This window comes from Azolla caroliniana, unplaced genomic scaffold (assembly GCF_043228905.1).
Source record: "Azolla caroliniana isolate FFs.n. ecotype wild unplaced genomic scaffold, voAzoCaro1.0.p SCAF_6, whole genome shotgun sequence".
Classification (NCBI taxonomy): domain Eukaryota; kingdom Viridiplantae; phylum Streptophyta; class Polypodiopsida; order Salviniales; family Salviniaceae; genus Azolla; species Azolla caroliniana.
This window is the reverse complement of record NW_028230441.1, coordinates 20,622,654-20,635,809: the sequence shown is the minus strand read 5'-3', so window position 1 is coordinate 20,635,809 and position 13,156 is coordinate 20,622,654. Positions and strand designations below refer to the sequence as shown.

Genomic DNA, 13,156 nt, shown 5'->3' with positions numbered 1-13,156 from the left:
ATCACACGACCAATTATAACAGTTCCTAATAATGCCTAGATACGTGTTCAAGTCCATCAGTCTCTCCCATACAATGTAGGCGAGTACATGGCCAATCATAATAGTCTTATATATGTATGTAATTTGGGTCCATGGATCATAGTAGTGTGCCAATCATATTAGAGTCCTCCTATATACATATGACAAAAATCATAGTATGTAGTTTTATATGAACATTATTATATGTACATGGTACGCAATATATTCGAATGCATAGTATGAACCATACGTACCATACATGCATTCGCATTCGTCGCGTAAGAAAAACAGCCTTAAAGAATGATAAATACCATACTTTTGGATTAACTATTTATTATGAGGTAAATAAGCCTAAAAAATGGAAAAAAACATTAAATAATAGGAAAAAAACAAAAAAAACACAAGAATGTTTGAATAACATTCACATTCGTTTTCCAATGTAGGAAAACGAATGTTATGCTAGACAGAACACGAATTTTACGTATTATGCTCGAATGCATTAACAAACATTCTTTTTTCATACGAATTCAAACGAATGCGTATGTGATCAAAACATTCTTATATGTGTTTTTTTTTTTTTAACGCTTTTTCCCTTTACTTTCTTACCTTAAATATTTTTTGTTTTACCTTATAATAAATAACGAATACAAAAGTATGGTATCATACTTCGAGGGTGTTTACCATACCCGAAGGATTGAAACATTCGCGTATGGTACGTATGGTTCACACTATGTAGAGAGAGAGAAAGAGAGTCTGTTTTTGTGTGTATTTGAAGACACTGTAGAGAGAGAGAGAGAGAGAGAGAGAGAGAGAGAGAGAGTCTGTTACATATTTCCCCTGCAAAGGCGATGGCGATGGCGATGGCGGATGGAGGAGGTGCAGGTGCAGGTGCAAGTGGAGGAACAGAGCTGACTGGAATCAGCTTCAGGGACCAGCTATGGCTCAACTCCTTCCCTCTCGAGCGCGCCCTTGTCTTCGATTACTTCGCCCTCTCCCCCTTCTACGACCCCACCTGCAACAACCAGACCCTCCGCATGCGCTCCATCCACCCGCTCGACATCTCACATCTCTCGTACCTCCCTCCTCTGTTTCTGCTTCTCCCCTTGTTTAAACACAAAATAGGAAACAGAACAAACAAAAGGAACAGAAAGCAGGGCTTCCCATCATATACATATTCACTGCACTTGGAGTCCCCTATGTGTTCCCGTCGCTTTCTTTAAATTCCGTACGAAATTCAGTAGCCTTTATCTTAGGTTGATTTTTGTAAACTTGAGAAATATGTGGTCTCCTGCGAGAAGAGAACACTCCATCTTGTTGTCCATGTTCCTTCCTTATATGTGTCTTGGAGACTGATGATGATGCTCACTACTGCTTGTGTCTGTTGGTAGAGGAGATAGAAAACTACTAATGCTGTTGTATTATTGTATGATCCCAACAGGAAAATGATAGGAATGGAGTACATGCTGTACGAAGTACAGGAGCCGAATTTCTTCGTATTTCGAAAGCAGAAAAGGGAGAGTCCTGAAAAGGTGACACCTACTTCTGCATACTACATTTTAGATGGGTCGATCTATCAAGCCCCGAACATACATAATGTGATCGGATCAAGGGTGGTATGTATGCTGCTACTTGTATTCTAGTTCTTTAAACTTTTACATCATAGTGCATTTAAAATTATGCTAATCAGGCATTCACAGTTGAGGGTAGGGGAAACTTTGCACCCCTTTGTTGAGTTTGTAGTGTCTTTTTGATAGAAAAACGTGAAAGAAAGGAATAACTTTCTTCATTTGCTATGATGCCAAAATGGTTTTGTATATTCAGCTTAATACCCATGATTTTTTCTTGTTACTTCAACAAATCATGAGCCACTCCTTTGTGTTCTACAATTTTAGCCCTTTTCTTTTTATAGATAAGAAGAGCGTATGTTTGCATCAAAGTGATAATATAATTTAGATAATCAAAATTTCCATTTTGCAAATATTGAAATTCTTAAAATGTGCAACAAATGTAGTAAATATATCTACATATATAGATATATTTAAGATCTTTTAGTCTTGGAGTTGAATTTTATTCCAGTGCCTGTGATTAACTATGAGAAATGATTTGCCTTTACAATATGGTACATTATTGAATTCATCTACTATCTATGAACAAGGAGAAGTGCTCTCCTCCGTATCACTATAGATTACAGAAAATATCAGTATTTTATCTTTTATAAGAATAATTATTGTTTACTGGCATATAATCACAGAAAATTTCGGATGGTTAGTAAGTTACCTATTACACATGTTGCACAAATGAGATGAGCAATCTATTGGTATTTTGTGATTGCTTCTTTTGCTTATTTAAGGTATCCTAATTCACAGGTTAGGTCTCTCTACCACATTGCAAAAGCGTTTTCTGAGGCCTCAACAAAACTTGAGAAGATTGGATATGGTATGTAAAGCATGCAAAAGCTTCATAAATGAAAACAAAAACAAACCAAATTTGGGTTTTATAGAAGGCATATTTTAATTGTGGAATTGTAATTATCTGCACTGAAGGCACTGGTGTGTAATCCTTGCACTACTTCGCTTTTGAATTCATTGACAAGCTTCTTTCGTGTTTTTGGTGGTATTTAGAGCACAAAAAGAGATGACATTATTGTATGAAGCTGACCTGATAATCTGTTTCAGATAGTGAATCTGCGGAAGGACTGAAAGCTGACAGTAAAGGCTCTGATGACAGCAGAAAGGGTGTAGAAATGTTCAATGTGAAGGAAGCCTTAAGAATTGATCACATTCTCAATGCAATCCACAGAAAAGTAAGTTTCGTTAATTGAGTTGTATATAGAGCTATAATTGTCTTAACTCCTTCCCTCCTTTCATTGCTTTAGAATCGGTGACTAACCATTTCAAATGTGCTCCATTTCCAGCTTCCACCAGCCCCAGCACCACCTCCACTCATGCCCATTGTAGCAGCAGATACAGCCCCAACCTCTCAAAATGAGGGTGTGGAAGGTCCTCCCGCCCAACAGGCCACAAGTGCCAGTGCAAGTGGTGGTCCAGACGCATCAACATCCACAGTTCTCGGGAAGCAACAGCAGAAAGTGGCCTCTGTTGATCAGCCACCCGCAAAACGAGTAAAACCAGAGAGGCTTTGACTTTCTAGTTTTTTGTGTGGAAGAAGTGTGATCTCAATGACAACCCGATGACTCTTAATTATTCGGGTGGCTTAGTTTGGAGAGAGAACCAAGCAGAAAGATTTGGTTTTGCTCTCTCATTCTGAGTCGCTCGAGAATTTCGGATTGTTGTACACGACTGTGTTTCCTTTAAACCTCCAAAACATACCAGTATCTGTTTTATGATGATATACCAGTTGGATTGGAGGGATGGATGAAGCTCAAGGGTAGGGTAATAATGAAAGGGATCCCCAATGTAACACTCTTGTGCACATACAAACTTGGAGACATATGTACAGTAAAAGACAAATGCAGTGTTTTGCAATTGTTAAAGCAATATCTGGAGTACTGGTGGGAACAGTATAGAGATTGTGATAGTCTATTTTTCTTGCAAGTAAAGGTTTTCTATATCCTTGGTGAGCACTACATGGTCTATCTTTTTCTATTGGGCAGGAGCCTACATGTTCTACCTATTCTGTTGCATTATTCTGATATGCATTGTTTTTTTCCAAAAGTGCAAGTATGTCACAATAAATGGAACTAGCGATAAATATGTTGCACAGTTGCAATGACAAAGAGACTGATCTCAAGTTAAAATTGTATGACAAGGATTGCTCAGGAATGTGAATGGAATTTCCATGTTTATGTCATGACCAAAAGTTTCATGGGGGCACTTGATTGTTACATGAATGGATTTCCAAAATGTCCCCCAGGTATGTATGGATAGCAATGGGCCCGGTTTCAGCTCAAACCAAACCGAATTGTTAAACGGTGGCTTAACGGTTTATTGGTTCAGAAATAAATAAATCGTTTGGTTTGGTTTCAAATGTTATGATCCGGTTTGGTTTTGAATTTCATGGTTTAGCAGTTTAGTGGTTTCGGTTTATGTGGTTTGGTTTAAAGGTTTAAAGGTTTAAAGGTTTAAAGGTTTATAGGTTTATAGGTTAAAAGATATTCCTAAATTTCACCTCTAGGCTAATTTTTAACTTTTAATTTTAAACCCATAGGCTCTAACTTATTAAATTTTATATATATTATAAGTAGAGTGTCCTTTTGATGTATGATTATCAAATTTATGATAAGTATGATGACCAAAATTATAATATGTATGATGACTAAATTTATGACAAGTATGATGACCAAATTTATAATAAGTGTGATAACTAAATTTATGATAAGTATGATGACCAAATTTATGATGATCTTCTCACATAGATTCATAATATGTATGATAATCAATATCTCAAAAAAATGATTTGGTTTGGTTTTGATTTATGATAAACTGGTTTGGTTTGGTTCTAAAATTTTCGCAAACGGTTTGGTTTGGTTTGGTTTGGTTTCAAGGCCAAGAAATCGAACCAAGCCCATTGCTATGTTGCAGTGACAAAGAGACTGATCTCAAGTTAAAATTGTATGACAAGGATTGCTCAAACATTAATCAATATCTCAAAAAAATGATTTGGTTTGGTTTTGATTTATGATAAACCGGTTTGGTTTGGTTCTAAAATTTTCGTAAACGGTTTGGTTTGGTTTGGTTTCAAGGCCAAGAAACCGAACCGGGCCCATTGCTAGGGAGTGGACACATTTGTAATGTTGTGTGGGCTAGGGAGTGGACTTGGGTAGTGGCCTGCATGAAAATTATGTAAAGACATGTCGTTATGTTTGGCGGATAAGCTTAGCGCACACCCGCAATAATGGATAATGAAGATCAAGATAACTACCATTATGATTGAGACTAGTAGAGTAATCTTTGCCATTAGGTTTGTTTGTAGATTTGTAAGACAAATATACTACATTAAGTCACACTATCAAGATGGCTTTGTATACAAGGGTTGTAAGAAACTTTTTAACTAGGTCATTGATGTAGGAAAGACATCGGTTAATGATGGGACAACTTTTAGTAGGCGATATGAGTCTGAGTAGACTAATCAAGGCTCATTTACCACTAAACTTATGATGAGCAATCAAGAATTCTCGAAACCTTTCTAATAAGATCTAATTTGGTTCCATACTTATGACTCATGAGATAAAGCTAGGTGTGAAGGCCTATGTTTTGGTTGTTTGAATAAACACCAATTTAAGGATTTTCTAAAGAGAAAGAAAAATGTTTTAGCTATTTACACCAGCTCCCATCAAGGATATGCGAGAAAATGAGTCTCAAACCAATTCAGATTTGGAATTTGAAGTGTAATGAGAAAACTAAGTATATGTGAATATGTTGCAATAGGTATAACAATAGAGGTGCTAACGTAGGCCATCACCAATTAGGAGAATCTCATGAGCAAGTCATTGATGTGAGATATTGTAATGTGTTTACACATGAGTTGGTGGCATTTAGGCAATCATTCTAACATAAAAAGATAGTGTTTGAACTATGCTTGGAAAACAATATTTTAGAAATGATCTTATGTTGATACCCCTCTAGACCTATGAGATAAGTTTCGAGAATCAGGGTATTAAATGTTTTTATCTTATCGTTATTTCAAATATTTATGGCGGCTCTTCGAGGCTCAAACATGTTGTCTACTTGGAGGCATAGTTTGCGCATGCAAATATAGAAATGAAATGCAATCATTTTGTCCATGACTTCAGCATTTTAATTCCCCTTAATTAAAATGGTATGCATTTATTTGCCAAGAAGTACCCGTCAAAAACAACATTAGAGTATATTCTTATGGGTTGTTTGTCAACTCGCTTCACATCATGAAGAATTCGTTCTCTCCCTTTACATGTATAATATCGTGGTCTATGTACCCTATATGTAGATGAACAAAATAAGTCAAACACATGTTTCTGTATTTGGCCATGGTTTAAGCCCACATGATTGTAACCGAGAATTCTGACCGTGAACATTGTCAAACATGTTCGACAAAAGCAAGTATTACGTCGCAATGGATGTGTAATATAAACCGATATCACCAAAAACTATCCAAAAAATTAGATGGTTCACCACAATATGTGTGTGGCGTACGTAGTCCACGGGATGTGTCCTCGTAACAAAATAATTTTGTTTTCCCAACATCTGTGTCTAAGTGGTGTGAATTGAATAACACGTTCGACCGCACCCTTATGATGATCCTAATTTTTAATTTCTCTTGTTTGTCCAAAAAAATTGATTAACTAGCACATGATAGGGTTTAGGGTTTATTGGGAACCTATGTGGTAAACCCAATACATGCACTATGTGTGCGTGGTGCTCTACTTTGTAGCACGATGTTAGGTGTATAAACTAGGAAATCAAATGTGAAAAATAAATAAATACATGAATAAATATATTTGAAAACTCGTGTATATTGTCTATGTGTGTATCATTAAATCCCAAAAAAAGAAAATGTTCACATATGAGGATGCATGTGGGACACAAGAAAATGTCCTCATAAAAGAATACATTAATCCTGAAATAAACGCCCCCTAACACATGAACAATGGATATAGCACAAGCTATCTATCCTCATACAAGCTATATATGTAATGATATATATATATAACTAGAAATATATATCCTAGTGTTTCATAGAGCTTGATACCTACGTTGGTGTTGATGTCTTCATTAATCATGTTACGTACGGACTCACCCTTTGAAAATTCATCCATGTGAATTGCATGATTGCCATTTACAAGTTCAAATGCCTCATGCACATAAAACAATGCTAACTACCTAAATATAGCTAAAAAAGACACCATACAATGGAAAACAAGAGCATTGTGAACTATACTACCCTCATGAATTTACACACTTGAGTGACACGACTGATTAAGGCACTCACTCAACAAAGCACACTCCTCCGAGAGTAGAAGAAGCATGTCTTGAAGTCCACTCCACAAGGACCTGAACTGAACTATGCCGATGTATGTCGATGTATCCTCGTACATGGTGGAGTTGCCCAATGTACCCTGCACACCTCAAACTTTCTTGCATGGTGGAGTTAACACCATGTATGTTGATGCATCATTGGATGTGGTGGAGTTGCTCAATGTACTCTGCACACCTCAAACTTTCTTGAATCTAACTAACCAAATAGTCTATAACTTGGCGGCCACACGAGGAGTATTTTATGATGATGAAGTACGAACCAAGAGACAAAAATTGTTGTTGTGGAAAGCACTCATTTTTTCGTGTTTTTGTTATGTTTGATCGATACAACAGAAGATTTTGTACTCACATGTGAGTTATTCTTGAGGCCTCTTCCATTTCTTTTAGAAGGAATGACACTCTTACATATGGCAATAGTACCATTGGTGGACATTATTAATCTTGTAGAATTTTCCTACCCCACCAACATTGCACACCTTAAGAGACACAACAAAGGAGGTGTGCCACTTCTCACGTTTCTATGGTTGGGAAGGTTTGGCAACAAGTTTGGGATGCAATATGCAAAACAAAAGTGTTCATGATCAAACAAATGTATTTCAACTAGCCCAAACACCTTACCATTGACACCATCATGGCTCACCTAGAGCATTAATTGGCCATAGCCCAACCTACAATGATGTTGTTTTTTAGGACTACAATCGCACTACCAAATAATCCAAATTAAAGTTTATAATGACAACATTGTCTGAGAGCACTTGCTCCATTGCACAACTTAGAGCATGCAATGTCTAAAACATCACCCACCCCATATTTGGGTCACATGCACATCCTTGAATATCAACTCTACACAGTGTCCAATCTACCATGAGCACCAAGATTCTAACCCTCTTGCCCAATCCATTGCACAAAACACACACGCACAAACACATTGCACATACCATAAGATGTTTCCTTGTTGAGATATTACACTCATATTGACTATCCTTAGGAAGGCTCTCTTTACGATACATCCCCTTGCTCATCTTCTACTTCAAATGCAATTCATCCAACATTTCAATGTCAATCATTTTTATGAAAAGTTGCTAGACCGATTCATACTCCACAACATAATAGCGTAGACATGGACAAATTGGAGAGCAGTGAGTGTTGGCCAACCGTCTAGATCGTCATTAGGCAACCCTGCTTCCCTTCTAATTGCAACATTTTCGAGATGCCTCTACAGTAAAACAATATGAGAATGGTCAAACACAATTCCAATAAAGGGTTGCAATTGGTCCATGGGGTTCAAAATCTCCTCTCTAAGCCTCTATGTTTGCAAACACCATGGCAGCAATAATCTATGGCAATTTTCAACGATAAGTACCAAAAGAAAATGGTTTCAACAACGGGTTTTCTAACCATCCATACATGATCCGGTACAATACATAGAAGAATGCATATGCCAGTGAGGTTGAGGTAGAATCACTATCTTCAAACAATATTCAAGGGTTGGGTCATTGTTGTACACCGGTGTCATTCAAACGATGTACTACTCCACTATGTTGCAATCTAGTAACATTGAGGGCCAAATCTAGGTGATTGTTCAACTAGTTGTAGGTTGGTTGGTAATGCCCCGAGCATGAGAATGGTGAATCCTGTCATTAAGGGGATATCGACCCCTTAGATCATGGAGAACATTGAGTGAAGTGGTCAATAGGGACTTGGCCTCTCATCGTCTTTGGTCAAGGAAAACTCAAAGACATGTTGTGATTATCACTTTGTTAAAATCTGAATCGCTTGTTGATTATATAAATTTAAATAAACACTCACAACATAGTTATGACTACGATTACGGGAGAGGCAAGAGACGTATCTAGTGAAACAAAACTTATATTAAATAAAAAAATTATAATAGAGCACAAGCTCTTATTAGGATTTAGTCACTCTCTTTATTGTGATATAACTAGGAGCACTATTATAATTTTCTTTTACACTTTATAATACAAGCAATTTCCCTTGCTTTTATAAAGATGGGTGATGGAAGGCACGTATACTACTCCCCACACCATCATTGAAGTTTATTCATTTTTTAACTCCTAATACCCTATTTACTAGTATTTTTGGAATTTACAATGTCCATTGCAACCCGCATCCTTATATGCATGTATATGTTATCTTGTCATACATATATAATATGTGGCCCTTCTATGATTCTTGTTGGTGTGTTAGTTAGTCTACTTAGGTTACAATGACCAATGAACAACCAACATAAAAGCACTACAATCTCCCATTGTTCAATGTACATATTCTCCAAGTCATTCAAGAATGCCAACGCAACTTGAAATATCCTTTGGGGACAATTAAAGATCTATTGGGATCAAGAGAAACAATATTAGTTGAATTTGAGATCTACAGAGTGAGGTTGGCAACCTGCAATTGACCCAATGCCACAATGAAGTTGAGATTCGTCGACTTGAAGAGAGATGTCAAGAAAATTTAATGTAAGCAATTACGAGAAAGAACTTATGTCTTTTGAAATGACTCAAACATGAAGTGGTTGAAATAATGTTGTAAAGCATCACAAAGAAGAGGCAATATTGGGCATGAATCTACTTGTCTAAGAACACATACTCTACACATACAAGGAAGCTAAGAATACTCCAACATATTAAAACGATATTATACATTTTAGAAGTACAAAGTTGCCATTCTCGTAATAATAATAAAGTTGAAACTAGTTTTTTATTTATTTTTTATTCTATGTTTATTTTGAAGAAGGAAAAAAAGAAGATAATTGAGAGTTTTTGGACAACATGACTTTGTGAATTCTCCTTCTTTTGTTTCTTTTTATTCAAATTCTTGCAACTTGAATTGTGATACGCCTTCATCATCAAAGTCTTCACATTATCATTAACAATCAACAACGGTTCAGTTTGAACCGAACCGAACCGCGAAACTGCATCTCAAAGGCTTAACGGTTTAAACGATTCGGTTCAGTTCAAGTTCAAGTTTTTTAAACTGTTCAGTTCAATTTGGGGGTGAACAGTTGGGTTCGGTTCGATTTAAACAGTTTGAAACCATGGTTTAAACAATTTTATGGTTTAGGGTTGCCAGTTGATTGTTTTTTCATTTTTAAGCCTAAATCTCACATTTTAGGAAAAATCTTTAAAATTTTGAAAAATTAAAAATTGAATGTTGACCTAACGTGAAAACCGAAACTAGACCACGAAACTGTGGTTTAAACGTTTTAATGGTTTAATAGTTTGGATTTTTGTAACGGTTTCGGTTTAAATGGTTTTGCTATTTGATTCGATTTTGTTCAAGTTTCAAAAATTTTAAACAATTTGGTTTTAAACCGATTTGGTTTTGACACTCTTGAACTTAACCGAACCGTTGCCGATTATTAATTATCATTGAGATATGCTAAAACCATTTCAATCATTTTACAAGTGAGCCCCTCACTTGAATCTTGAATCTTGAATTTGCATATTGTCATTAGGATTGATAAAAGTGTGTAAACACATGGCAAGATTCAACTTGTTATTGATATTATAAATATTGTAAGTAATTTTAAAAAAATGTACAAGACTCGATAAATATTTAGCATACATACATATTGCACGTGTATGGCATGCTACATATGTTATAACCATGGCACAAGTACCCACATAGTAGATTGGAAGCCGCAAAAAGAGTCTCATACACTTGCTTAACGATAAGGATGAGGTAATTATAACCCTACGTATTAAATATAACCAAGTGAAGCTTGATTACAACGTAGCTCAATGAGAAGTGAGTACATGGGTAGCTTCTATCAAGGTAGAACGCATGATGATGGCAAAAATCATAACACAACTCGAAGAGACAACTAGATTTCATGCCCAATGCCTCAAAAAACCATTGAAGTTATTAAAGGAAACGATACTTACAAATAAGAGTTCACTCAACTACAATAAAAACACGAAGAAGACACCACGATTTCAAGTGAAGACAACATGTGTGGGATAGTTGATAGCAAATATTGAGAGTCTAACAAAGAGTAGTGACATTCATCATGAATAAAATAATATTGTTAAGTACTTGTCAATTGGAAGTGTCTTATAGGATTCTTCTTCCGGACAAGGATTATACGTTGCGTAGCCTACTCATACCTAACATGGAATCCTAAATGGTAAGGAACTTCCTTAATGTCCAATATCCCCAAACTCATGTTCTATGGACTCCAATCTTGACATGAGGATGTCTCTTCCTAAGGTTATCTCTTTTCTACAACTTTGATCTCTAGTAGGGTGTTATGTATGGCATGTCCTAACATAATAAGATCAATATTTACGTTACTATGTTTAGGGATATTGTAACTAAGGTGTTTGTTGAGCCTAAATAGTTGACAGTTTTTTATTATAATTCTACCCCTTAGATCAACCAACCTCTCTATCGTTTGGTTTGTTTCATTAGCATGACACTATTGGGCAATGTCTTCTTTTGTCTCCCGCAATAGATGCCATGGTTTGGATTTTGAATGTATGACCGAACTTTCACCTCAACATTTTTTACACCTATATGTAGCTAGTGTGTTTGTTTGACTTTTGAGCTTATTTTGGCATGCAAGTTGGATGTTGTTTCAAGGGCTCAAATTGATTTAGAAGCGCAACTTGTTATTATAACGTACAAATAAACAATAAATCTATGTGTGTATGTATGTATTTGGCAACCTATTTTATGAACTTTTTGGGTTAATCTGTACTTTGAAGGAGGGAAAACATCATTTATGCAACACATTTTAGAATGTGTTCTCTTCCAAAGTAACGTGTTGTGAAAGCATGTGATATGATTTTGGTGTAGCGTGCTCAAATTAGCTCATAATATGATTTGGTGCACTTTGGTATGAGAACGTGTGGTCCTACTTGGTAGGTCCGTTATCTTTAATGCTCAACATTGTGGGGCCTCAACTTTTGGGTTTCGCCCAATTCGATAGTGATGCGGGCCCTTTTTTGGAGGCAATTGGCTGATGGATTGCCGATGGTAGATGCATGGATCCTCGCAGGGGATTTTAACATGACTATGCACGCAGAAGACAAGGTGGGGGGCATGCATACGGCGGTGCAGGGGTCAGAGCTAGTTGCATGGGATTTGTTGATGGGCAGAATGGGAGTGAAAGATGCTTGGTATGTACTAAAAAAGCCTCGGAGCTCATTACGCTTCTCAAGAGCAGGCTGTAATATAAATGGCTATTGTATGTCTCGCATAGACAGAATATACATAAGCTCGGAACTGGAAAAATATGGCAGCAATGTTGAAATCATCGCAGGTTCAGCTTACTCTGATCACATGCCGGTTTCGATTACGTTGGTCACTCAGAGGCTGAACAAAAGGGACTGCAACTTAAGGATTAGTAATAAGCTTTTTGAGGATGTGGAGGTGAGAAGTAAGATAAGGAGTATATGGGAAAATAATCTAGCTGGTTGTGGTGCTTTGGATAATCTTCAAGGAAAGATTATTGAACGGTGTCGTCTTTAGCCCAAACATCATGACGACTGCCACATAGACTCCCCAGTCCGTGACAGATGCCATCTTTTCTTGGTCCTCGGGATGCATGCGTACCTGGTTATACCCACTGAAGCCATCTAAAAAACTGTACATCTCATGTCCTGCGATGGCGTGTAGTACGCTATCGGTGAAGGGTAAAGGAAATGCGTCCGTAATGGTTACGATGTTTAATTTTCGGTAATCTAAGCAAGTATTTGCATGAAGAGACTAAAAATAGATTGGAGAGATCTAAGGAAAGAGAGGTGAGACTAAGAAGATCGATAGCGGCTGCCCAAAGAATGCTCTAGAAAAATCCCAAGTGTCTTTGGTCAAGATCAGGTTTGGAGGCTGCCAAAGAAACACTACAGCGGCTGATTGTGTCAAGAAATAAGATGGTATTCAGGAGTTCAGCAGCTTGGTGGAGTAGGAATGGGGACAAGGTGAACCAACAATTTTTTAAGTTTAAAAAACCGTGCACAATTGGTAACTTCATTCCTAAATTGATCAAGGAGGATGGTTCACTGTCAGAAGATGTATCAGAGATCATGGAGGCAGTCACATCTCACTATAATGGGCTACTATCAAATAATTATAGTCTCCTAGACCAGCCCTCACTGGCAGAATTTGTATTGGAGGGAATGCAACCAAGAATTTCAGAG

The 13,156-nt window shown here is 36.8% G+C and overlaps 1 protein-coding gene across 1 annotated transcript; it reads left to right on the top strand.

Annotated features, from left to right (window-relative positions):
• The first annotated feature begins 836 nt into the window (after positions 1-836).
• On the top strand, positions 837-3,545 carry MED6 (RNA polymerase transcriptional regulation mediator-like protein). The gene is made up of 5 exons (XM_087321870.1): positions 837-1,090; positions 1,457-1,631; positions 2,385-2,454; positions 2,694-2,821; positions 2,933-3,545. The coding sequence occupies exons 1-5, from the start codon at positions 867-869 to the stop codon at positions 3,158-3,160; spliced, it is 825 nt and encodes a 274-aa protein (XP_087177996.1). The 5' UTR covers positions 837-866; the 3' UTR covers positions 3,161-3,545.
• Positions 3,546-13,156: the final 9,611 nt, after the last annotated feature.